The sequence below is a fragment of the Callorhinchus milii genome, unplaced genomic scaffold (assembly GCF_018977255.1).
Source record: "Callorhinchus milii isolate IMCB2004 unplaced genomic scaffold, IMCB_Cmil_1.0 Scaffold10, whole genome shotgun sequence".
Taxonomy (NCBI): domain Eukaryota; kingdom Metazoa; phylum Chordata; class Chondrichthyes; order Chimaeriformes; family Callorhinchidae; genus Callorhinchus; species Callorhinchus milii.
The window spans coordinates 2,043,134-2,069,810 of NW_024704751.1; the positions used below are offsets into that span (position 1 = coordinate 2,043,134).

General features: G+C 45.3%; 1 protein-coding gene across 3 annotated transcripts in view; it reads right to left on the bottom strand.

The window, feature by feature from the left end:
• Positions 1-26,677, bottom strand: part of dph1 (diphthamide biosynthesis 1) — a 277,432-nt gene that overhangs the window by 7,168 nt on the left and 243,587 nt on the right. For all 3 annotated transcript variants that reach the window (XM_007906191.2, XM_042338384.1, XM_042338385.1), the window contains 2 exons: positions 5,650-5,728; positions 2,862-2,993 (listed from right to left, as the gene is read on the bottom strand). In XM_007906191.2, the coding sequence (XP_007904382.2) occupies positions 2,862-2,993; positions 5,650-5,728 (211 nt within the window). The remainder of the gene's footprint in view (positions 1-2,861; positions 2,994-5,649; positions 5,729-26,677) is intronic.

Sequence of the window (26,677 nt, forward strand, 5' to 3'; positions counted from 1 at the left end):
GAGAGATCCATCAGGCCAGTCCCCGATCTTGATTGCTCTCACTGCTGGAAAGTGCTCATGTGCAGATGAGAAGTTACAGAAATAACTAAGCTTGTCTTCGGGATCATCACTACCATATTATTTCTGTATGTTTTAGTACTGAACCGATTAAACGCTGGAAGCTACACAAACAAGAGCAGCTGCCGGATCCAGACTCACACTGAGGCTGTTATGGGTGCCAGGAATTCCACCGGCGTGCCTGTGTCAGGAGCTATCCCTCACCTGTCCCACCTCCACACCTGATGCCAGGTATCTCTGACACAGATCCCCCGCTCCAACCGTGGGGGCATGACATTGGGAGTAAAGCCGGTGAGCACCATCTGCTCTTCGTTATAAGTTGGATAGTAGGGGACAACCACTTGCATGATGGCTAAGCGCATAAAGGTGTCAGCTTGGCCAGATGGTAGGCGCTTCTGAGTTAGGGGTTGTGGGTTCAAGCCCCACCGTGGGACCTTGAACTCACATAGTCTAAGCTGACTTTCCAATGCAGTGCTGGGGGAGTGCTGCATTGTCGGATGGGCCGAATTGTCCTTCAGACGAGACAATAAACTGAGTTTCCATCTGCCTATTCAGGTGGACCTTAAAGAACTATCCCGTGGCAGCATTCAAAAAGAGAAGAGTTTTTCTTGGTGTCCTGGCCAACAACCCACTGGATAAAATTAGTCACTGACTTCATGGCTGTTGGTGGGAAATTGCTGTGCGAAAATTGGCTGCTGGGTTTGCCTGAAAAATATAGTCAGGACTTGTTACAATAAATGCTGTGAAGTGCTTTGAGGCATTCTCCCAAACGTGAAATGTGCAATATCTGGGCTCAATGGTTTCTACTTGTTCCATACTTCCTACATTCTTATAATCTGTCCCATCAAACAGGAAACTAAGTATAGATAGGACTAGAAAATAATAATAATAATCCTTGCATTTGATACAGCGCCTTATCACCTTGTTGAGACGTCTCAAAACGCTTCACAGAATATACTGTCAAGTGAATTGACTTTATATTTTGTGAGTGAAAAGCAGGAGTTAATTGCGCACAGCAGCGTCCCACAAACATCGTGGATGTCGCAACCAAAATATTAGTAATATTCTTTTTTTTTGGGTGAGGGAGAGGGATTATGACCTCCAGAAAGCGATCCGCCAATCGATTTACAACCGGGTTCCTACTTACTTTTAAAATGTGTTTCTTTTGAAAACCCCACATTTAAAAAGTAATAAATAAATCCCATCATTTCTCACATTCTGCTCAATTGAATTAATTTGCCAAACAGCTCTCCGGGTCTCTCTCGAATTGGCTGACACAGAGGCCAGACAAGCAGCTGGAGTGAAAATATGCCTTTGCTGTCAGGGTGCACCGGTGAGCTTGGGGCTAATGCGCATTTAATGGGGGGCAAAGTGAAGGGGATTTGAAGCTACATTTCTTCGACGAGGTGCTTCTAGGTGGGGGCAAAGGGTAGGGATGTGTTTCATTTCCCACGGAGACCCTGGCACAAGGCTCTCGGATGAAAGAAGAGAAGCTGGGGGGAGGGGGAAGTAAACAGAAACTAGTCGATCGCGTTTGTCCTCTCAGATCCTTTTCTATTTTAAAGCGTGCTGATTATTTCAAGAGCTAATAAGCTGATGCAGTGTTCTGTTAACGAAATGCTACCAGGAAACCGGGAACATGCATGTGTGCGCGCGTGTGCGCGCGGTGCAGCACAGTTCAAAAGTGTTTTGAGTTTCATGTTGTGAATTTAAATCACATTAAGACTTAAAATAAAATATCAGATTGTTAAATGTTGATTTTGTTCTTTGGGCTTTGCTCATTAATCTTCAGCGTCGTTACAGTAACAATGATTAATGATGTTCACACCAGCAAAGGATAATGTGATGCCTTTAATGGGTGCCTCGCGAGATCCTGCTACACATCCCCCTGGTTTTGGCTCCAGTGGATGGAGACTGCGTCATCAGGGAATTTAGGTTGATGTTACATTCAGTTCGCTTGTGACTATAATAAATAATAATCCTTGCATTTGATATCGAGCCTCAATACATCTTCGAGACATCTCGAAACGCTTCACAAAGCTTTATGGTGAAGTGTTAGTGAACCTGGGTCCCCTCACTTGCGAGCGAGTACCCTAACCAATACACTGCAGGACAGTTAATTTGATATGCATCATATTCTGTGAAGCGCTTTGAGACGTCTAGAAGACGTGATAAGACACAGGGTTTCTATAGGCCTCAGCTCGCTCGGCTTATGACGGTAAAGGTGAAAGGAGCAACAAATTTGCAATTATCTGGTGCCTTTCAGTCACTCCCCCCTATTGTTGCTGCAACTGATTGTTGCTCTACAGTCGGCCACAGATGCAGGTGCATACAAACTGGTTCCGAGCTCATCACCAGTTGTCCAAAGGCCAATTACCCATTTGCACACCTATCCTCCCCTCCCACCCTCTCCGCAACTTAAGCTCTCTTTTTTCAACTGCTCTTTCGGTCACCTTTCCCCTCCTCCCCACCCTCCTCAGCTCCTTCACCCTCAGCTCGGGCTCCCAGTCAACTGTGCAAAGACTTTGAGGCTGTTTAAACGTACATTACTGCTAACATTTCGGCCACAAAATATTGAATCGCTTCACATGGCAGTGTATTCTGTGAAGCGCGTTGAGACGTCTCGAAGACGTGATAAGGCGCTACATCAAATGCAAGAATTATTATTGTTATTATTATTATTGGCGTTACATAAAATCTTGTGGAAAAATTCAAACCGAAGAGACTGCTGTGCTTACGTACCAATACAACATAGAATTCAAACATACAAATGAAACATCACGAATTTCAATCCTTCAACTCACCCGGGCTTTCCTTGCACTTCTCACTGGTTGGTGGGTGACATGGTTGACAGTCCATGGTCCGAGCGACTGGTTGGAGTAAAAGTCCATTGGGTACTGCTGCTGCCACTCAACCTCCTTGAGAGCTACAGATGCCTAAACATAAATAATAATAATAATTATTGCAGCCGGGAACAACAACAACAACAAAATTACATTTGTACAGAGCCTTTCACGTCAGGAGGACGTCCCAAGGCGCTGGACAGAGCTTTGGACCCGAGCTGGGGAATCGGGGAGCGTGGAGGGCAGGGGGGGAAGCAGGGATATCGAAAGCACGGTCGAAGAGGAGGGTCTTGAGATGGGTCTTGAAGGACGCGAGGGAGGGGGTGAGGCGGAGGGACTGTGGGATGGAGTTCCAAAGGGTGGGGGCAGAGTGGCAGATGGCCCACCTGCCAATAGTGGGGCGAGCGAGGCGGGGGACGTGAAGCAGGCCAGAGCCCACTGAGCGGAGGTAGTGAGCAGGATGGGTCGCAGTTAGGGGGTTGCAGAGGTATGGGGGAGCAAGGCCATAGAGGGCTTTGAAGGTGAGGACCAGGACCTTGAACTGTATCCTCTGTGTGAGATAGGAAGGCATTGGAGTTGGGCAAGGATGGGGGTGATAGGGTCACGGAGCCGAGTGCAGGAGAGGACATGGGCTGCAGAGTTCTGGATGATCTACAGCCTGTGGAGGGAGGAGTTGGGGAGACCGACAAGCAGGGAGTTTGCATAGTTGAGCCTCGATGTAATGATAGCGTGTATGAGGTTTCGGCGGCCTGCGGTATGAGACAGTGTCGGAGCCGGCCGATGTTTCAGAGTTGGGGGAAGGCAGAGTGGATCATGGCACAGATGTGGGGTAGGAAGGATAGTTGAGGGTCAAACAAGACCCCAAGGCTCCGGACTGGCTTAGTAAGGTGGAGTGTGCAACCATGGATGGTGATGCTATCAGCGCCAGAGGTGAGGAGGCACTGACGGGAGCCAATCAGGAGAGCCTCGGTCTTGTTGACGTTCAACTAAAGAAAGTTAGCTCTCATCCAGGACTTGATGTCTGACAGACATTCTGTCAGGACAGCAGTGGTCCTAGAATCAAGGGTGGAGGCAGAGAGGTACAGTTGGGTGTCATCCACATACATGTTGATCTTGACCCCATGTCTGCAGATGATGTCACCAAGAGAGAGCATATAGATGTTGAAGAGGAGGGGACCAAGGACACAGCCCTGAGGAACGCCGCACGAGACGGTGCAGGGCCTAGAGGAGAAACCGTTTGTGGAGATGAAGTGGAGGAGGTGTGAGAGGTACAATCTGAACCATTCAAGGACAGAGCCTTAAGTGGATATAAAGATCCTGGGGCACTAATCAAAAAGAGAAGGGCAGTTTCTCCTGGTATCCTGGCCAACAACCCATCAGAACAAGTGGACATTCACCTCCTGGCTATTTGTGGGACATACTGTGTCATTAATTCGACACTTCTCAGCACTAGTGGCTTCTGCCTTCAATATAGGGGAGGCCGAAAGCTACAATCCTCACAGTCTTATGTCCCAACCAGTTCTGAGGAGTTTTGCCCACAAATTATACAGTCAATTCACTTTGCGTTATATTTACTTTATTCCGTGAAGAGCTTTGAGACGTCTTGAAGATGTGATAAGGGGTGATATCAACTGCAAGGATTATTCTTATTATCTTCAAAGAGGATGGGATTCCATCACAATTGTTAAGAGAAACAAAGTCTCCTCAAGCCTATAAGAATGCTACTGCTGTTTGACGGTAATTACTGTAAAGGGCTCTGAGACTTTTAGATGTTTAGATGATAAGCCACGAGAAAAACGCAAGGTCTTATTTGACTTATTTTGCCGCACGCTGCTGACATAACTCAGCGCCTGTTGGAGAATGGTTGACCCTTGTCCAGGAGACCGCAAGGTGCATTGAGGTGTTGGGTGTCAATCCACAGGATTAATGGTCCTCCCATCTGGACTCCCTTTGTGACCTTTATTCTTATGTAGGACAACCAGTAGATATAACTAATGAAGCTAGACTCCCGGCTCCACTCGCTCACAGAAATTCTTATTCTGAATAATTGATACAATTAATCTTTTGATTTTGTTTCTTCTACACGTGCGCACGGCTAAATCTTCATTATCAGCTGTTTGCTGCAAATTACAATTGTGTTACTTTTCCCAGATTAGTTAATGATCGATTCTCCCTCTGATGGATGGTCGGTTGCTCTGTTGGGTACAACACACCAGGCAGGGAGGAGGGAGGAAGGAGTAGTGATGGTGACCAAGGTCAAAGAAGTCTCTATTTTAGGAGTGTTTTGATGGCAGGGAGAGAGGATGTGACCCAGAGAGATTTTCGAAGAGCGTTCCAGCACTAGTTGCACTTATACAGCAGCAATAACACAAGGCAAGGATTAATAGAGTTAATAATAAACTCTCACAGTAGTTGCGGTTAAAAGCTTAGTCACCAGTGGTTAGACGGATGGATGAAGGAAGAGCAAAACTGGCAGAGTGAATGAAGGACATAGGAAAGAGAACAACAGCAATAGCAACAACTTGCATTTATATAGTGCCCCTCATGCAGGTTAGCGTCCCAGAGCGCTTGAAACAGTGCACATGAGGGAATAGAAGGATACAGGAGAGGGGAATATGAGCGGTGGGAGCTTGCGTAGAGTACAAACACCAGCACAGTCTAGTTGGGCCGAATGGTTTGTTTCCATGCCATATCATTCGTTCTATGTAACAGGCATTACATTACATGGGATTTGAAGCGAGTGGCCTACCTCGTATGGAGTGAGCAGCGGTTTGCTGAAAGCTGTTCCCCAGTCGATGGAAAGTCTCGGGCAGGCAACCTGGACCCACCTAGAGAAAGAACAGAGCGGGACTGAATCTTTTCAAAGAGCCGGCACAAACTCGATGGGCTGAATGGCCTCTTTTTGTGCTGTACGATTCTATGATATGATTGCTGTTATCACAGCCGACATCAGTACATTACACTTGACTGGCAGCTCCAGTAAAGAGCAAACAGTGCAGATTATGCCACTAACATCGACTTGTGTCACTGTCTGTTTTAAACCAGTGTTGTTCCCTCTGCAAACGCTTATTTCAAAACTAATCCTGTAATTGTCCATTTTTTCCCCATTAACATTGACATCGACACATGGTCTCAAACTGTCCCGATACAAAGGTACATTCAATAAAAGGATATTGAAACAGGCCATTCAGCCCAGTTAGTCCATGCCGGTGTTTATATCCCACGAGCATTAGGGATGATCCCAACACTAACAGTTGAACTGAACAACTGAAACAAAGTACATTTTCTTGATTGAATATTTCTTGATTCAAGCCATAAATCAGGAAATATTCAATCAAGCAAAAACTGAAAACACAGCCGATTGAACACGGGCTGACTTAGACTCGTGCAACTGTTTGGGAGGGAACGTCTCGAAGCCACAGGTCTAGGCTGACACTCCAGGTCAGTGTTGGAGAAGCACTGCATTGTTAGGAGTTGCCGTCGTTCAGATGAAACCAACGGCTGTTAAAGATCGCACGGCCTCCGACCAACAACCTTCCCTCCCCGTCCTCCACCAGCCCCAGGTAAACATTGGTCATTCACTTCATGTTTGTGGGAGTCTGGCTGCTGTGTTCGCTTGCAAACACACAGTTACTACACTTTACAGTAAAATCCCGTGAAGCACTTTGGGGCATCTCGACGACGTGAAAAAGCGCTGTATCAAATGCAAGGATTACTAAGACTCTTAATAAAACCCATTTACGTTGCTGGATGGGAACCAATCAAGCCCTCACCCCTGGCCTTTCCCTCTCCCAAAATAACCTGCTGGTTTAGTAGGCCAGGTGATTGCATGTTTCCTTAGCATCCAGGAGCTGTAGACAGACAGTCTGTATAAAATATTCAAGAGCTTCCAGCCTGGAGAGTTGTAGCACTAAGCATGATTTACTGCCCGATTACCGCTGGCAGCATTAAATTAAGAGTCTGAAATATTTTGTGTCTGCAGGCAACGGGATGATTCCAAGTAGTTATTTATACTTTGCACCCATTCTGCTCCTCATTGCTATCGCTCCACATACACCCACCCTCCCCTCGTCACAGCTGGGTTCAGAGCACAGGAACGCCGATGGGTCGAGATTCGTTGCTGGCTATCGTATGGAAGCCGTGATGGGAGCTGGGCCTTTTCTTTGTGATACACAGAGAGGAAAGAGATGAAACATTTTCAAGGATATGGAGAAAGAGCGGGTGAGTGGGACTGATTGGGTAGCTCTACCGAAAGAGGCACGATGGCCCGAATAATAATAATAATCCTTGCATTTGATATAGCGCTTTTCACGTCGGGAGGACATCCCAAAGCGCTTCACAGAACACACTGTAAAGTGAATTGACTATATTTGTGGGCGAACGCGGCAGCCAATTGCGCACAGCAATGTCCCACAAACAGTCGTGGGTTGAAAATGACCAATTTATTATTGTTTTTGGTTTTGGAGGGATTATTATTAGGCTCTGTGTGGAGTAAGGAAACTTGCCCAAGGTTTCGCCCTGACCTGCCGGGGATTGAACTCAGGTCTCTCGTTTGCAAAGCGAGTGCTCTAACCACTGAGCTACAGGACTCCACATGGCCTCCTTCTGTGCTGTAATATTCTATGATTCTATGAAAAGGTCCAGAGATCCATTGAGCCCTGGACAATCCCCTTCCTTCCGATCCACCCAATATTTAATACTCCTCTCTTCCTGCTCGTCACTCACTCTCCTAGAGAATCTCAGAGGTTCCAGCACAACCCTCAGTGGCTGATATCACAGCCCCACTGACCAAAGCCTGGGGACAAGTAGGATATTCTCCTGGGTCAAGGATTCTATCCACTCAGCTCCTGTTAACCCTGCAAGCCAAAGCCCTAACAGGTAGCATGGACCTAGCTAGACAAGCAGTGGGAAGCTTGTCAAGCAGAGCTCTCAATGACAAGCTATAAATTTTTTACTGGTTAAACAGAAGTTCACCCCAGTGCACAGACTGGGGTCCCCCAAACCTAGGCTCTTGCCACCCTGCACCTCATACTACTACTAGCAACAATAAATTACATGCATAATAATAATAACCCTTGCATTTTATACAGGGCCTTATCAAGTCTTCAAGACGTCTCAAAGCGCTTCGCAGATTATACTGTAAAGTTAATTCACTGAATATTTTGTGGGCGAAACGCGGTAGCCAATTGCGCCCAGCAGCGTCCCACAAACAGTCGCGGATTGAAGTGACCAAATTATTCTTATGTTTTATTGTGAAATAGTCTCCTGGTAATGAAACTGGCTCTCAGTTTGGCTGATCATTCAGGGCTCCTGCTATCATAATCAAATTTAGAGAGCCCCTTTCAAGTCAGAAAGCTGTCCCAAGGCACTGACCAACAAAAATGCTTGGGGACAAGTCATCCCTGGACTTCGGGATCTGGCCATTATTATTATTATTAATAATAATTATAGCACCTTTTATGTCAAGTGGTGGGTGAGTGTCTCAAAGCACTTCCCACGACTTTACTGTAAAGTTCACTTCGAGCGTGGAGACCTGTAGCTCAGTGGTCAGAGCACTCGCCAAGCAAGCGAGAGACCTGGTTTTGATTCCCGGCAGGGCCAAACCTTGGGCAAGTTTCCTTACTCCACACACACGCCTGATAACAATCCCTCAAGAAAAATAAACAATAATAAATTGGTCACTTCAATCCACGACTGTTTGTGGGACACTGCTGTGCGCAATTGGCTGCTGCGTTTTGCCCACAAAATACACAGTCAATTCACTTTACAGTATATTCTGTGAAGCTCTTTGAGACATCCCGAAGACGTAATAAGGCACTATATCAAATGCAAAGCTTATTATTAATCATTAAAGGAAACCTCATCCACGTCTCTCCTCAAAATTGCGATTAATCTGTTGCCAACTTCACCGGACCGAGACTTACGCGATTAAAGTCACCGAACCCTTCTCCCCCACCCACCCACCCTCTATCTGTATGTGGCGGATAGTGGATTAGGTGCTGCGTAGACTGATTTGTTTCCTTGTCTAGCACATCAAACAGTAACTATGCGGTGTCACGCACTGGTTCGGGAGGCTCACGAGACGGACAGTGTCAGGAATACATAAGGCACCAGTCAGACTAAATCCCCTAAAACACTTTCTCTGAGATGACATAGCAGGTGTGGACCGAACCTGACACTAATACGCCTGACGTCAATGCTCCTCACTCCCAAACACTGTTCTGATGTGAGGTTCTAAGCTCCCGTCTCCAGGTTGCCTTGGGGGTGATTTCAAAGTCAAATTGTTCAATAAGTTTTTTTTGACATCAACTTTTTTTTTCCTCTTAAGAGTTAATTGGAAAAAATGACTAACATCTGTCAAAGAAATGCAGTGTGTGGCCATTTCAGCAACGAGCAATCGGGATTTGCCCATGTTCAGCAGTGAGGTCAGTACAATGTAAAATACAAAGGTTCAGCTCTGGACAAGGGAGCAAGATCAAGGTTCCCCCTCCTAATCATAAGAACATAAGGAATCCAAGACGAAAAAACAGACCTAGGTCCATCTCGTTCACCTTCCACCTTCCTGGCGATCGTGTGCACATGTTTCCCAAACTACCTATGTACTACATGTGATGGACACCCATTGTCCTCTTGTTGAAAGGTGCAGGTGTGTGGATGTCTGCTGATGATAGGAATGGCAGAATGGCTGTGGTAACCCCTCTCCCTCCCTCCCAGCCACTCACCCATCCATCAAACCCACCCACCCCACCCACCCAATGGGCTGTATTGCATCTTCCCACAGTGAGCTTTGATAAACCCCTGGAACGGGCTCTTAAGAGTGGGCTCTGTGGACACCTTAACGCCCAAATCGGCTGTGTGGGCCCCAACAACAACAACTTGCACTTATATATCCCCCTCCACGCAGGGTCGAATCTCAGAGCGCTTAACAGTGGCAAAGCCTGACTCCGATGAGGCGGGGGGGGTGGGGGGGTGGCCGTAAGCAGGTTTGCTACATTTCCTCCTCACACCTTTCATACGAACCCTTCCTGCAAACCCTCTAATGGATCTCATTTACATGCGGAGAACATCCACTTGAGCAGAACCTCAGGGGCTTTGCTGGAGTCCGAGCTGCCCGCCCAGCTTTTCAAGACAAGATGGAGAGAAGAGGTACAATACAACGTTCGAACATGAGGTGGCACTTTCGAGCAGGGAACCGGTGCCGGGTTTACGGATCTCAGAACACCGAGGCTCTGGCACAATAACAGCCTCGGAACAGTCAGGCTCCTGAGAGCTGCTGCAAAATGTTGCTCAGAGGAATCGGCTGGTGGAAGCGAAGAAACAAAGAGAATCCAAGCCTCAGATCTCAAGAAAATGTGCTACATTTCCTCCCCATTCAGTTTCTTTCTCCCCTCCTGCTGGTGCTAGCAGATGTTGACACATGGTTTCACTGGACAAGAGCCGAGATGAACGCACATCTGGAGGACAGGAAACAGCTACATATAATAATAATAATAATCCTTTCATTTAATATACCGCCTTTCACTATACGACAGGACATCTCAAAACACTTCACAGCATTCACTGTAACGTGTCTGTATAATTGTGCAGACAGTGTCATACAAACAGCTATGATGTGAATGACTGATTTTATCTGGGGGATTGTTGACCAGGATACTGGGAGAAATTCCTTTCCCTATCATCAGCATTGACATTGACATAAGCCCATGGTATAAAAGGGACAGTGGCAGCATGGATCCAGAACTGGCTGGGAGACAGAAAGCAGAGTTGTGGTGAACGGCTGCTTTTCTGACTGGAGGGAAGTGTACAGTGGCGTCCCCCAGGGATCGGTATTAGGACCACTGCTCTTCTTAATATACATAAATGATCTGGACTTGGGTATAACCAGTACCATTTCCAAGTTTGCAGACGACACAAAGTTAGGTAGGGTAGTAAACAGTGAGAAGGATAGGAGCCAACTGCAGGAAGACATAGACAGAATGGTAAAATGGGCGATACATGGCAGAGGCGTTTCAATGTGGAGAAATGTGAGGTAATGCACTTTGGTAGAAAAAATGAGGGGCAATATAGGCTGGTAATACAATCTTAAGGGGCAGTAAAGAACAGGGAGACCTGGGGGGCAGGTAACTGAATCCTTGAAGGTGGCAGGACAGGGAGATAAAGCTGTAAAAAGGCCATATGGGATACAAGGCTTTATAAATAGGGGCATAGAGTACAAGAGTCAGGAGGTTATGATTAACCTATATAAACACTGGTTAGACCTCAGTTAGAACACTGCCCCAGTTCTGGGCACCACACTATAGGAAGGATGTTAAGGCATTGGAAAGGGTGCAGAGGAGATTTACAAGAATGGTACTGGGAATGAGGGACCTTGATGATGAGGAAAGGGTAGAGAGGCTGGGATTATTCTCATTGGAGCAGAGGAGATTACGAGGACCTAATAGAGATCTTCAAAATCATGAGGGGATTTGATAGGTTAGAGAGGGAAAAACTGTTTCCACTGGTGGGTGTGTCGGTGACTCGAGGTCACAGATTTAAAAGAGTCTCTGAAAGAAGCCGAGGGGAGGTTAGAAGACACTTTTTCCACACAAAGAGTTGTTCGAATCTGGAACGCATTGCCTGAAAGTGTGGTTGAGGCCGATTCGATAACTACTTTTAAAAACGCGGTGGATGGGTATTTGAGGAGGACGGGTTTGCAGGTTATGGGGAAAGGGCTGGGGAGTGGGATTGATATTACATTGCTCTATTCAAAGAGCCGGCACAAACTCGATGGGCCGAATGGCCTCTTTTTGTGCTGTACAATTCTATGATTCTATGATGAACACGAAAAGGACCTCGGTTTAACATCTCATCCCAAGAACGGGACCTCCTGGGGGTGCACGGCATTGGAGTGTCAGCCTGGACTGTGATTTGCAAGTCCCAATGTGGGTCTCAGAACCTTCTGGCTCAAGGGGTGAGAGAGAGCATCCAACTGAGCCAGGCTGACAAATCCACCACTGTTTGTGGGAACGCTGCTGTGCGCAATTGGCTGCCACGTTTCGCCCACATAGCACATATCACTCCACTTTACAGTACATTCCATGAGGCGCTTTGAGACGTTATCAAAGACGTGATAAGGCGCTATATCAAATGCAACGATTATTATTATTATTATTATTATCATCTGGTCTGATGTAATCCCGGTCGTTGCCTTTGGAAAGTGTAAACGACCCGAGCTCCAGGTCCTGTGCAAGTGTAACTTGTTGTTGTTGTTGTTGAGCTCCAGGCGTGACACTCAGTAGTTCTAGTGGGTGAGCTTCCCCTCCCCTCTGAGAGCCATAAACAGGCTGCTTGTCCTGAACTTTTCCAGTCACTGAGCAGGCACCAGGCAAAGAGCACGCACTAGCTCTGCACGTCCATGTGAATTGTGAATAGGACATCAATAAAGACCACAAACACTTTGCTAATGTACTCCTAACTGAGCACGGCCTGAACCACTGCACCTGCTGTGGCTCCAGAAGTGGGAGAGCGAGAGAGCTTCTCGGGCAAATGGATCTGTTATAACCTGCCGAACTCTCAGCAGGAGCTGCGCTTAATGTGCTGACAGGCCATTGATTGAACCTGTGCTGTTAATTAAAAGGAAATGCGAGTTCTCTCCCCGGCTTGCAACGCTAAACAACTGGTGAGTGTAAAAATCACAGCGCCGTACAGCAGCAGAGAGTCACGTCTGTCTGCGTGTCTGCGCGTGTGTGTGTCTGTCTGTGTCTTACCCGCTGTTTACAGTAATGAGGAATGAAGTTGTGTTACACGCCACGCCTGCCTCACTGTCTAAACAGCGGCACCTTCAGCGCAAGGTTTCCGCTGAGCGTAGTGGGTGGTGGGACTCTGCTGTAACCTTACAGCCCAGCGGGTGGCTGTTAGGTGCGAGACTGCATTAAAGGAGATGATGCCGAGGCCACAGGAGGCACTGAAGCGGCTCCACTTATGGTGCACCTGCATTCCATCTTCAGCCTTCAAGCCCCTGCTCTCACAAACTCTCTCCCCAAACCCCTTAATGTCGCATCCTCTCTTCAAGCCTCCGAACCTTCACTAAATAGCACGTCTCAACACCCCCAAACTCTTCTTCCTTGTACCTGTTCCAAGTGGATACCAAAGGCCACATTGACACGAGTCAAAAAAGAGGAAGGAGTTTCTCTTCTCTTTTTGAATGTCCTGGCTAACAATTCTCTGCAATAATTTGCCATTCAGATTTTGGCTGTGTTCGGCAGCAAATTGGCTGCCATAATTGGCTACAAAAAAAACAATCCCTACACTTGACCTGTAAAACCCGTTGAGACATGGCGTTAGAGACTCGATAAGAAATGTGAGCATTGCTATTATTAGTTGATGATTTGATTTGATGGATTCTTGCCTTTTCTCACTTTTAGCCTCTCAGGTGACAAGAAATAATAAGTGTGAAAGTTGTAATAACTTAATCTCACACTGACAAAGTGCACGTTTCCTCTGAGAAGCAATTGAGGCAAATGAGTCATACAATAAAACAATTACAGAGAAGCAGGTCGCTCTGTCAGGGGCACTCAGTCCAGTTTATTATAATAATATTATAATAATCATAATCCTTACATGTGAGGATATTGCGCCTTTCATGTCGGGAGGATGTCTCAAAGCTCTTCACGGGATTTGGTATAAAGTGGAATGACTGTGTGTGTTTTATGGGTGAACTTTTCGACATGGATTTTGACCGAATGGTCTGCTCAGAGGACGCCACATTAGGATTAACAATTAAAGCGGCAGCCTGAGGACCCTTTAGCCTGCCTCAGTTGGTAGCAATCTCACCTCTGTGGCAGACCTTTGTGGGTTCAAGCCCCACATAGGAACCTTTAAACTCAAAGTTATGGTTGACACTCCAATCTAATGCCGGGGCGTGGGTGCTGCCTTTTGGACAATATAATAATATATAATAATCCTTGCATTTGATACAGCGAGATGTCTCATAGCTCTTTGCAGGATATACTGTAAAGTGCAGTGACTGTGTATTTTGTGGGTGAAATATGAATAAATAAGACATTAAAGGTCCCGCCTGCCTGTTCAGGAACATTAAAGATTCCATGCCACGTTTTCAAAAGCGGAGAGTTTCTCCTGATGTCGTGGCCAACAATCCTCCAGATAAGATCAGTTATTCAGCTTGTGACTATTTTTGGCAAATTGGCTGTCGCATTCACCTACAGAAACACATTCTCTATATTTTACCAGTAAATTCTGCGAAGCGCTTGTGAAACGACCTCCTGATGTGAAAGGTGCTGAACCAAACGCAAGGATTATTATTTTCTATTATTATTTCCGATTGGTCACAAAGGGTCTACACTCCCATTGCAATATAGGCAAACCCACATTATATCAAACCACTTTACACTGGGGTTCCAATGTATACAAGAGATATCAGACACAGCAAAGTTTGTTGCAGTTACAGCATCTGGACAGCAGTGCATCAAGGCAATGTGTGACTAAGCTCATGCGTGTGTGTACGTGTGCTATGTAGGCAGTGAGCACTGAGGTCTTCATGTTCTCTCTGTAGGACCACACATTGTTCCATCAGTAATGACTTGTGCTGATATAGGTCAAAGTTGATCGATTTGAAAGACAGCAGGTAAAGGTTACCAGTGAAGGTAAGCTGCTGAGGTTTGAGGAAGAGTCTGCAGGGAACAAGCTGAGGGGAAGGAGAGTCTGCACAGGGCATCCTGTCCTGGCACCGAGGCTAAAGGGAACGACCTTTAGATGAATGAACCTCGAGCTTTCATGCCAGTGTGATTGATACTGTGTCTTACACAGGCTAATGGGTAGAGCTTCTTGTCTAGATTACACACACCATTCTCTCAGGAGAAAATTTACCTCTCCCTCCGAAGCAATTTTATTCAGTGCATCGCCCACAACATATACAGTCAATTCACTTTACAGTATATTCTGTGAAACGCTTTGATACCTCTCAACGACGTGATATGGCACTCTATCAAACGCAAGGATTATTATTATTATTATTATATACCTTGTGGTTTATCGAATAAATACTTTTGCGTCTTCAAGTTCTGTATTATACTTGACAATGCTCATGATTTCATAATGATTGCTTGTAATAATAACCCCTGTTAAGTGGATCATTTTTTAAAAGGCAAAATGTTCCCCCCTATTTACTTGGATAGGGCATAAACACATAAAGGAGATTTATTGCTTCCACTTAACCATTGAGGATGCAAGTCTGTTAATTGTTTGTCTCTGCGCTGGAGTAGTCACTGGAACTATCACACCACCAGCTCTTTAAGTGGCCCTACAATTCTCTATTATTGTAAACATGAAATACCATGTTCTTCACAATAAATGAAATTCACTTGCAGTCAAGTGTGTGCAAACCAGGGAATCATTTATACAATTAAAGAAACACCGTCACTATGCAATAAGGAGCCTTCCCTCAGTGTCGCTCTCCCTCGACTCCAATTTTCTCCTCTCTCCTCTGGAACACGCTGACTCACGTTGGCTTGTAGCTCCACCCTCGGGAACCCTCGGACACCCAGTGCAAGAGGCCATTCTTTGGTTATTAGTCTCAGACCAGTGGTGGCCAACTTTTTGGGTTGGCCAACCAAATAGATGTTCTTGATTGAAATACTCCTTGATTTATGGCCCCACCGTTAACACTGGCACTCAGCGAGCAGCGACCGGAAATAAAACATTGATTTAACACAGATTGACCAAGACTAGTGCGAATGTTCAGGTGGAGGGANGGGGGTGGTGGGGGTGGGAAGGAGGAGTGGGGACACTTTTTGATCGGCCGGCGGGCCACTTCTAGCCCTCGGGCCATGGGTTGACCACCACTGGTCCAGAACCCCTAGGGGGCTCCTGCTCTCCCCACAACAGCCAGCCCAGCTCAGTGTTGGTCGCTGGGAGCAGTGCAGTGCTGGGCTGCGCTAGGGAAACAAAGACAACTCTGCCGACTGCATATGTATCATTGCCCAAATAAATCTTGCAAATGGAACCTGCCGGGTGTAGTTTTATATGAAGCAGCTGGAACAGACGACAAGAAAAAACATATTCTAAACACTTCATATGTCAAATATATCAAGCACTGAACAGGCCCAGCCAACTGCAGAGTCGCTTATGAGTCCTCAGAAAGGAAATACTGTAAAATATATAAAACAATCTAAGGATTCCAGTGTCGTGCGCTCAAGCTACTCACATGTTAGTTCTACGCGTTTCCTACATAATAATATAATGGTAATAATTCTTGCAGTTGATATCGTGCCTTGTCAGGTCGTCAACACGTCTCAAAGCGCTCCATATGATTTAATCATCGATTGGATGAGATGTTAAAACCGAGGTCCCGTTTGCCTGTTCAGGTGGACGTTGAAGATCCCCTGGTACAGCTCAAAAAGAGAAGAGAGTTTCTCCTGGTTTTCTGGCCAATAATTCCCCATATAAAGTCAGTCAATCACTTCATGGCTATTTTATGGGCCATTGCTTTGATTGCTGCATTCACCCATAGAAAATGTACAGTCACACCATCTTATAGTAAATCCTGTGAAGCACATCTGAGACATCTTGACGATGCAAGATGTTTTATCATATCCACTGCAAGGATTAGTGTTACTAACAACCTGACTCATTGTATCCTCAGAACTTCCTTAGGCTTGTGCCTTAAATTTGCAGTTCATTACAAAGCTCCAAATGGGCATATTAATAAGTCTGGGATATGCAATGTGAAATCCATTCGCTTAAAACTCTTGAGAAAAGATTGCACACCTCATCACAGGTTAAGTCGTCCTTGTTGAGATTTGAATTTGGGATGAAACTGAATCAACTGCAGAAACTCCGATTTCAACTGGTTGCCAAGTAACTAATATATTCTATTTTTTGGATTAGCAGGAGTTAACTTCGCTTTTTTGTATTGTACCAACCTTTTTATTTTGTGGAAAAATTTAAACCCAGCGCCTGTTCCTGATGTTTCCAGTGCTAATGAGGCTGAGACAATGAATGTTCTCACAACACTATAAATGTATTGCTATTCTGCTAAAAACACCGTATTAAAATCTTTCGGCAGTGATTTGAATACGATTGAATGTGATTTTAACATGATTTGAAACATATTATGAGTGATTTGATACGATTTTTTTACCCCTTAAATGTCCAACGCCTTGGGACGTCTTTCCGACGTGAAAGGCTCTATATCAATGTCATTTATTGTTATTGTTGTTGTTGTTGATTGCCTGCAAAATAAAACACGAGTACCGCATACTTTCTTGATGTGCTTTGTAACAGACTCCCAGCCACCTGCTTTGCTTTTATTGAAACGCGGCAGCCAATTGCGCACAGCAGTGTCCTACAAACAGTCGCGGGTTGAATGACCACATTTTGTTTTAGGAAGAATTATTACCCTTGGAAACTCCCTGCTCTTTTCGAGTCGTGCAGCCTGGAGCGTGGCTCGCCTCCAGTTTAACCTGAAGCGTGGTTGGAGTATTCCCACGATCCTAATAAGGCTCTTCGATGCATTTCTATCTCAAACTTCCAGAATGCCAACCCCACCAGCTTCTCCTGCAGCATCAAGCTACTTCTTTAATGAGTCTGGTGACCCGGTGTCCTCAATCACCCATAATAATAATAATAATAATAATCCTCGCATTTGATATAGCGCCTTATCACATCTTCGAGATGTCACAAAGCGCTTCACAGAATATACTGTAAAGTGAATTGACTGTATATTTTGTTGGTGAAACGTGGCAGCCAATTGCACACAGCAGCATCCCCCAAACAGTCGTGGATTGAGTGAACAAATTTTTATTATATGTATTTGTTTCTGAAGGGACTATTACCTCCAGGAAGCGATCCACCAATCAGCTAACAACCAGGGTCCTACTTACTGCTAGGTAAACAGAGGTGTGTGGAGTAAAAAGGCGGAGTGACTGAAGGATGGAATTCCGGAGGTTGGGGGGCAGAGTGGCTGAAGGCTCTCCTGCCAATGGTGGGGCGGGTGGGTTGGGGGATGTGGAGCAGGCTGGAGCCGGCTGAGCAGAGGGAACGGGCGGGTTGGTAAGGTTTAGGAGGTCGCACAGGTAGGGTGGGGCGATGATTCGGAAGGTAGTGGCTCAAGCCCAAAGTAGGGACTTTGGGCTCTCAGCCTATCATACTAGTGACACACCATAGCAGTGCTGGGTATTAAATTCTTTGGAAATATATTATATATATGCATAACTCCGCACCCCTAATAATAATCCCTCCAAAACATAACAATAATAAATTGGTCATTTGCAAACCACGACTGTTTGTGGGACGCTGTTGTGCGCAATTGGCTGCCGCGTTTCGCCCACAAATATACAGTCAATTCACTTTGCAGTATATTCTGTGAAGCGCTTTGCGACGTCGCGAAGACGTGATAAGGCGCTATATCAAATGCAACGATTATTATTATTATTATTATTATTATTATTATTATTATTATTATTATTATTATTATTATTATTATAAACCAAGCAAAAAGGACGCCAGAAGGAAATGTCCTGGGAGGCAGTGATTGATGTGACCAAACCTTTGGAGGGGAGAAATGATTACTCCCGGAAAGTGATCCACCAATCGACTAACAACTAACGACAAATGATAGAGGCAAACTCAATGAGGCCGGACTGCGATGTTTTCTACGTGTTTGTAATCGACCCGCATGATTCCTGCTTCCTTTCCCCCTCTCCCGCTCTCCTCCTCCCTCTCACCCACCTCCTCCCTCCCTCCCTCCCTTCCCTCCACCCCCCACCCACCCCAGCAGCACGGTTTCATTGCACGAGGAGATTGCTTTTGTTCGTTTCAAAAGATGTCATGCAATTTAAGTTGTGAAATCGGGCTGACTCTTACAGGCAAGCGAGATATAAAACAATCTCCAGCGCTCACTCCATTAACTGTGAAACAATAGGGGTCCTCCCCCTCAGCGACTCCATTCTAAACCTAGTCAGGTGCAGATTACAGCCGGTGGCTCTCACAATCCCAGACCCCCCATTGCTTGGTCAGATTGCAGTGATAGCTGCATATTCCTACTTACAGAAGATGGAGCGATTTTGCTTCATGAAATGCACAATCTCTTTGGCATTCTCTCAAATGCCTATAAAACTTCTTAAGTGTGTGCCAGGAATGCGTAAGGGACAATAAATAAAGCCTTTAGATAAATTCCAAGCCGGCTCCTTGTAATATCATCGCTTCATAGTTGTTTTATAGTTTCTTTTGTTTCGTTTATCTGCCTTTTTTGGGGAGGGGGGGGGGTGAATTTTGTGCTTGGCGAGGTAAGAGACGTCAATGCCACAGTCAGGGCTGGCAAAGGTTACAGCAGAACGAAGTTCACATCATGAGGTTCAAGAATGACCGCGTTCAGTGTTGGGCACCGCCCCTCGGGAAAGATATATCGGCTCTGGAAGGGGTGCAGCGCAGGTTCACCAGGGCTTAAAACGGTTGCTTTATGAGGACAGGTTGCATAAACTTAGCTTGTATTGTCTTGAGTTCAGAAGTTTGAGGGGTGATCTAATTGAGGTATTTAAAATGATAAAGGGATTCGATAGGGTAGCTACAGAGAAACTATTCCCTCAGGTGGGGGAATCCAGAACAAGGGGCACAATCTTAAAATTAGAACAAGGCCATTTAGGAGTAATATTAAGAGGCAGTTTTTCACCCAAAGGGTAGCGGAAATCTGGAACTCTCTCCCCCAAAAGGCTGTGGACGCTGGATCCATTCACATTTTCAAGACTGAGGTCGATAGGTTTTTGCTAGGTCAGAATATCAAGGGATATGGAGTAAAGGTGGGTCAATGGAGTTGAGGTACAGACCAGCCATGACCTACAACAACTTGCCATTGTATATTGCCCCTCATGCAGGGACAGCTTCTCAGAGGCACTTGACAGTAGTGGAGCACATTGCTTAGCCGCCGATCTAATAGAACGGCAGAACAGGCTCAAGGGCTGAATGACTTACTCCTGTTCCTATGTTCCTTTGAAACTGAGACACATATACTCATGCACTGAGTTGCTTGATGGCAGCAGGGGAAGCAGTAATAATAATAATATAATAATAATCCTTGCATTTGATATAGCGCTTTTCACGTCGGGAGGACGTCCCAAAGCGCTTCACAGAATATACTGTAAAGTGAATTGACTGTATATTTGTGGGCGAACGCGGCAGCCAATTGCGCACAGCAATGTCCCACAAACAGTCGTAGATTGAAAATGACCAATTTATTATTGTTTTTTGTTTTGGAGGAATTATTATTAGGCTCCGTGTGGAGTAAGGAAACTTGCCCAAGGTTTCGCCCTCTGCCTGGAAATGAACTCAGGTTTCTCACTTGCAAAGCGAGTGCTCTAACCACTGAGCTACAGGACTCCATTAGGGAGTCTATCCCTCTATCCCTACTCCAGTAGGGATAGAGGTGGGGGAAATCAGCCATCCAGGGTTGCTGCTCCCTTGCTGTCCAGTGATTGCTGTTGGAACGTGCTTGTGTATGGACGTCAGGTAATGAGCTGCTCATGGCTGGACTGAGAAGCCCCTTGTCCTGGTCCCCAACACCTCACCATTGCTCACAGCCTTAGCTCACAACGACTGGTAAGAGGTACCTTTAAAGGTACAATAAAAGATCCTGGGGAATCCTGTAGCATATTGAGTGGAGCACTCGCCTCACAAGCGAGAGGACCCAAGTTTGGTTAGGCAAAAGCACTCCACATGATCTTACTCCACACGCCTCTGTTTTACCCAGCAGTAAGTGGGAGCCTGGTTGTTAGTCGATTAGCGGATCGCTTTTCCGGGGATAATAATAACTCAAAAAATATATAAAAATGTTGTCACTCAATCCACGACTGTCAGCGCCTTGGGATATCCTCCCGACGTGAAAGGCCCTATACAAATGTAATTTTGTTGCTTTTGTTTTTGTTGTTGTTTGTGGGACGCTGCTGTGCGCAATTGGCTGCTGCGTTTCGCCCACAAAATATACAGTCACTCCACTTTGCAGTGCTTTCTGTGAAGCGCTTTGAGACATCTCGAAGATGAAGCGCTGTATCAAATGCAAGGATTACTATCCTTAAAGATACATCAAGGTACATAACTAAAAAACCCTGAAACCAACACAAAGCAACAGGACAGAAAGTTCAGGGTTAAACCTATACACAGAAGCAGTGAAAAACATTCCAGAACGAGATCCCTGCGGATTCCTCACTTTTGATTGCTTCCATCTCTATTTACTAATGAACTCACCCTGCAAAAATCCACATCGATTTTTCCCACACACTTTTTTTTATGAACTTTCCAATTAAAAGCAAACCAGATATCTAATCTGTATATGAGACAAAAGATAAAGTCAAACCTTTAAAGGGGCAGCTCCTTCTTTTTTGTTAAAAAAACAGTCTGGCAAAATTTGCGGTAGTTTTTTTTCGGTCAGTTTTTTTTAACGACGAGAAGAGTTGCGTCGGTCCTGCAGTCACGGCAAACCGTGCAAGTGAGTTGGTGGGATTTTTGGACGCGTATTGAGCCACCGAGTCGCACGTTTTGCAAAGCAACACACAAGAAGTTTGCTGAACGCTTTTTTGAACTGGCCTGTTCAACAGCAACAACTTGCATTTGTATAGCGCCCCCTTCAAGCCGGGCGGCGCATCGGAGCGCTTAAGTTACTCAACCCTTTCAATAACTCTTTACAACCCAGAAATCTTACATTTGCTGCCACTTCAAAGATGAGCTCAAAAGCCCTTCATGAAAATCGCTAAATGAGAAGCATCTGAAATGAAGTGAACGTTATCAGGTAAGTAAACACACCAGCCAGCTTTCACCAAGAACATGTCACAACCACTCTCTGGCCCACATATTGCGGCACATGTTTTCTTCACATGTTCATGGAGACATGGACCAAACCATTCGATGCTGCGTTAAATGAATTCGTTCAAATACAAAGAAGGAATGCGACAAAGCTTGGGAATGGCAGGGGTGAGCAACGATTAGACAAGCCAGGGCTCCTCGCTCTTGCAGAGACTTCTCAGAGGGGGAACTTGTAGGGGTGAACAGAATTTCAAATGGGATTGAAAAAGTAATCATGAAGCTAACCGACTGGGATGCACTCTGCATATACTGTGGTCATGTGTGCAGCAATAAACCCAACTCTGCTCTTTAACCTCTACCACGAAAAGCCTGAGTGAAACATTTAGTCTTCTTTGGCTGGGATTTATTTGATGCCGCACTTTCTGAAGCTCATTAGAAGACAGATAAAGTATTTAATTGATTGGGATTTGCTGTCCAGCTATTACTGGTGTCCGATAAGGTTCCGTGTTCCAGGAATGCAATTTGAATGTGAAAGCAATGCTGTGTGTGATCTATCTGCTAATGCCTGCCCTGCTATCTCCAGCAGCTTCCAGCTTGTAATAGGAGACCTCGAGCTAATGAGAGTTTGTCTGTGGTTTGTGCTTTAATCAGCTCTCCGTGGTTGCCGAGACTGCACAGGAGGCTCAGAACCGCTATCTCCCACTACGGTTTCTGCGTCCTCGCTGAAGGCAAACCACCGCTACTTATTTGGACAGTTGGGACTTTTGCCCTCACGCCCTAAATGCTGATTCCTTCCTGCCATGTGCCAATTTTCAGTCGGTTGTTTTGTTGAAAAGAAATGTCCTCGTTTCTCACAAAGAACATTTGTCTCTGTGGGTCACCGTCTGCTCTCAGCAGTCAGTCATTTTCTCACAGCTCCCTTCTTAATTCTCCCCCACCCCCCCAACCCCTCGCACACACAACCCAAATCAAGCTCCTCTTCTGTTGAGCTTCTTTATTACTTGTGGAACTCACTGAGGTTTAAGCAAGAAAATCTTCAATGCATTTAAGAGGAAACTGCTTGCATTAGGGAGAAGGGTATAGAAGCTTATAGGAGAGGGGAATGAGGTGGGGGGGGAGTGGGCTCATGTGGAGTATAAACACCAACATGGACTAGTTGGTCCATGTTCCTTGTTTCTAGCCGTGTCACTCTGATGTACATAGAATTACATGGAGTAATATGGCACGTAAACAGATCGTTTAGGGTTTATACTCTATTCCCTACTCCCCTAATGTATTCCTGCCACTATTCCAGGTTTCTAATTCCATTTCTCCCTTTAACTTTCAACTTTACTCCTCTTCCCCACTGGAATAAAAACGAGTACCTTCTCTATCCCTCCCCTGACCATGTCTCTCTCTCAAGGCCAGTCCCAGCCCTGGAGGTGTCCTGCTCAGCCTTAATAAAGAGATCATAGCGATGAGACTCATTTCGTCCTCGCTGAAACTACAATCAATGTAGTCTGAACGAAGTTCAGGTCAAACAGTGCAACACCTCCACTGATCATTATAACATTCACCTATAAAACACAGTCACTATACCCTACAAGAATTCCCACAAAGCACTTTAAGATGTCCTCCCAACACGAAAGGCATTGTATTATTGTTATAGGATTATAAATTACAACCGGGTTGGCACATCAAATGATTACCAGTTGCTAGCTCCCTTTTTTGCACTGCCTAACCTAATCCCAATTCCCTGTTCTTTCCCCGTGCCCTTTTACTGTATATTGTTCCTCTTGAAATACGTATCCAATTCCCTGTTAAATGCTGTTAGCTTTGATAGCTACTTGTGGCAAAGCATTTGTTCTGATAACCTTCTGTGTGAATAATGGCCCTGTGGGTAAAAGACATCGCTGCACTAGGCTAAAGTGAGTGTGCGCCTACAGTGAGTATTGCTGTGATTTCCTCTGCAGACATTTCTCCGACCCCTCCCAACCTCCGACCCCTTCCAACCTCCTTCCCTAATGTGGGATAATATCGCCCACAAAATACAAAGACAACTCACCTTACAGTACATTCTGTGAAGCGCTTTGAGACGTCTCAATGATGTGATAAGGCGCTATATCAAATGTTATGCTTATTATTATTATACAATTTCAAGGGCAGCTCTTGTTATTTCAAGTATCCAAATGTAAGGATTATTATTTAAGTCCCACAAACAGTCGTGGATTGAATGACCCAATTTCTTTTTGAGGTTTTTTTTCCCCCCAGAAAGCGATCTGCCAATCGACTAACAACCGGGTTCCTACTTACCGCTAGGTAAACAGAAGCACGTGGAGTAAAAAAACTTGCCTAAGCTTTCACCCCGCCCGGGAATTGATTCCAGGTCCTCTTGCCTGGGAGGCGAGTGCTCTAGCCACTGAGCTCCAAATAGGGATCAGGAACTAGATTTTCCGATTTTCCGTCTCTCGGCAAAGCAGAATTTTAGACTTCGGAATCAGAAAGGGACCCCCTAACCTATTCTTGCTACAGGGAATTCTGGGGTCTTGTTACACCACTGACTTGTGATGTAGATGCAAGCGACACAGTCAATGCACTAATAGTCCATCAGAAAGAAGGCAGCTCATCTTCTAAAGGATATCACTGCAGTCACCTGTGATTTGTGCAAGAGGAAGCAGGCAAGAAAAATACTCACTTCACGTCCCCTGTACTCGTGCCGATATCTGTGATTTAATTCTTGCATTGTTCCCTGAGCTCATTCTACTGTGTAATGCATCCTCTTGGATGATCGTTGCATTAATTTAATTAACCAAATGGATATATTACACACTGCAATGAGCTCAGAAGGAACAAATAAAACGTTACTGACAATGGAAGTAACACAGGACAGCCAACCTCCGCAGCTCAAACACAGCAGAAAATCATTACAAAATTACTAGTTTGTGGTTAGAAGCACAGGCCACTCTGTTGTAGAGAGTGAGAGGACCACAGATTGCAGAGAGAGAGAGAGAGAGAGCAGGAGACGATGGGAGGGATAGAGAGAGAAAAACACAGATAAGAACAGTAGACAACAGAGGGAGAGAGACAGAGAGGAACAGCAGTGAGTCAGGAGAGAACAAGAATTATACGAACAGCGGAGAGAACAAGAGAACTCTAGAAAGACAAACACAAAAATGCCCAGACAATTTAATAATAATAATAATCCTTGCATTTGATATAGCGCTTTTCACGTCTTCTCGACATCTCAAAGCGCTACACAGAATAGACTGTAAAGTGAATTGACTGTATATTTGTGGGCGAACGCGGCAGCCAATTGCGCACAGCAGCGTCTGTGCCACAAACAGTCGTGGGTTGAAAATGATCAATTTATTATCGTTTTGTTTTGGAGGGATTATTATTAGGAGTAAGGAAACTTGCCCAAGGTTTCGCCCTCTGCCTGGAAATTCTGCTAATAATCCTTCTTTGCAACTAATATAACCTCTTTACCTTGTTGTTACAACATCTCAAAGTGCTGCAAACGTCCACGCTGAGACAGCTAATAGCATTAATAACCTTTACATTTGATAGCATTTGATAGAGCGCTTTACGTCAATGAAGCTTCCCAAAAGCACGGCAAGATTTACCGTAAAGTCTAATAAACTGTGTATTTTGTAGGTGAATGCCTACGCACACTATTTAAACAGCAAACGCTGATATAATCAATTGATGTCAGGTTTGGGGCTTACAAACCTGAAGCAGGAAGAGAAGGCAGAGGGAGGAAAGGTAAAAGTGAATGCAACCAGGAGATAACAACAACAATTTACATTTACTGTCTATAGCCCCCTTCATGCAGGAAAGCTTCTCAAGAGTACTCAGTGGTGGGTTTCGCCATTGAATAAATGGAAAGGGGGGGAAGAGACTGTAGGTCTAAGAGGTAGATCTTAAGGTGGAATTTAAAGATAGATGAAGAGGTGGAGGGATTGAGAAAGAGAGTTCCAGAGGTTAGGGGAGCAGTGGTTGAAGGCAAAGCCACCGATAGTTATACAGCAACACACTTGTTGTGTAAAAATGAAAATTGTCCTTGCAATTGATATAGCGCCTTTCATAGCGGGAGGGTGTCTCAAAGCGCTGAATGGGATTTACTGCATATTTTGTAGGCCAACGAGGCATCCAATTTGCGTACAGTAATATTCAATAAAGAGCCATAATAACACGTACATTTTTACTGCTGGATAACAAGCAAATGCCCATTTGGCCACGGCCAGCTCTGACACACTGCAAAGCTGTCTTTACTCTTTGCTCTGTCTATGCCTTTACCATAATCTTGGAAATTACTTCCAGTACGCAGGAGTCAAATTTGCACTCCCTGCTCTGTGAATGCGACGGGCAATTTTGAGCCAATTTGAAGTAAGTGTTTACGTTTTTCGCAATCATACCTTAGAAAAACTAGGTTGAAATTGTCGCAAGTAACTTTCACGAAGGACTGGTTTTCAGCAGAGCGTGAGAGGTAATCAATCAAAGACTTGATTCGCAATGATCCTAGAACTCTAACCACCGCTACGTCCCCAGACACATGTTCAAACTCTACGTTTCACTGAAGATGTCCTGATCCACACTAGCACAGAGAACCTTGGCACCAATTCAGTTATGAATAATTGCACGTGGGCGGATTTCGCTGGCAACGAAGGGGTGTGTGTATGTCAGGCCACCAACCCAGCTTGTGGGCAAACATCTAACACTCAAGCAAACACTTCAACCCGGACTGACCTGCGTTAAATCACCCCCGGTGGCAGATCGGTAATCTCTCCACCTACTGAGCGAGTACCAAGTGAAGAATGGCACTAACATGCTCTGTCCAGACACGGCTCGAACTGACTCAACTCACACCACAACAACTCGCATTTATATAGCGGCTTTCAGGCGGGGTAGCATCCTGGAGCTCATGGCTTACAATGGGGGACGTTGGTTCAAGGGATCGGAATAGGGCCAAATATGGTGGGGAATTAACTTCGAAAGATCATGGAATGGTG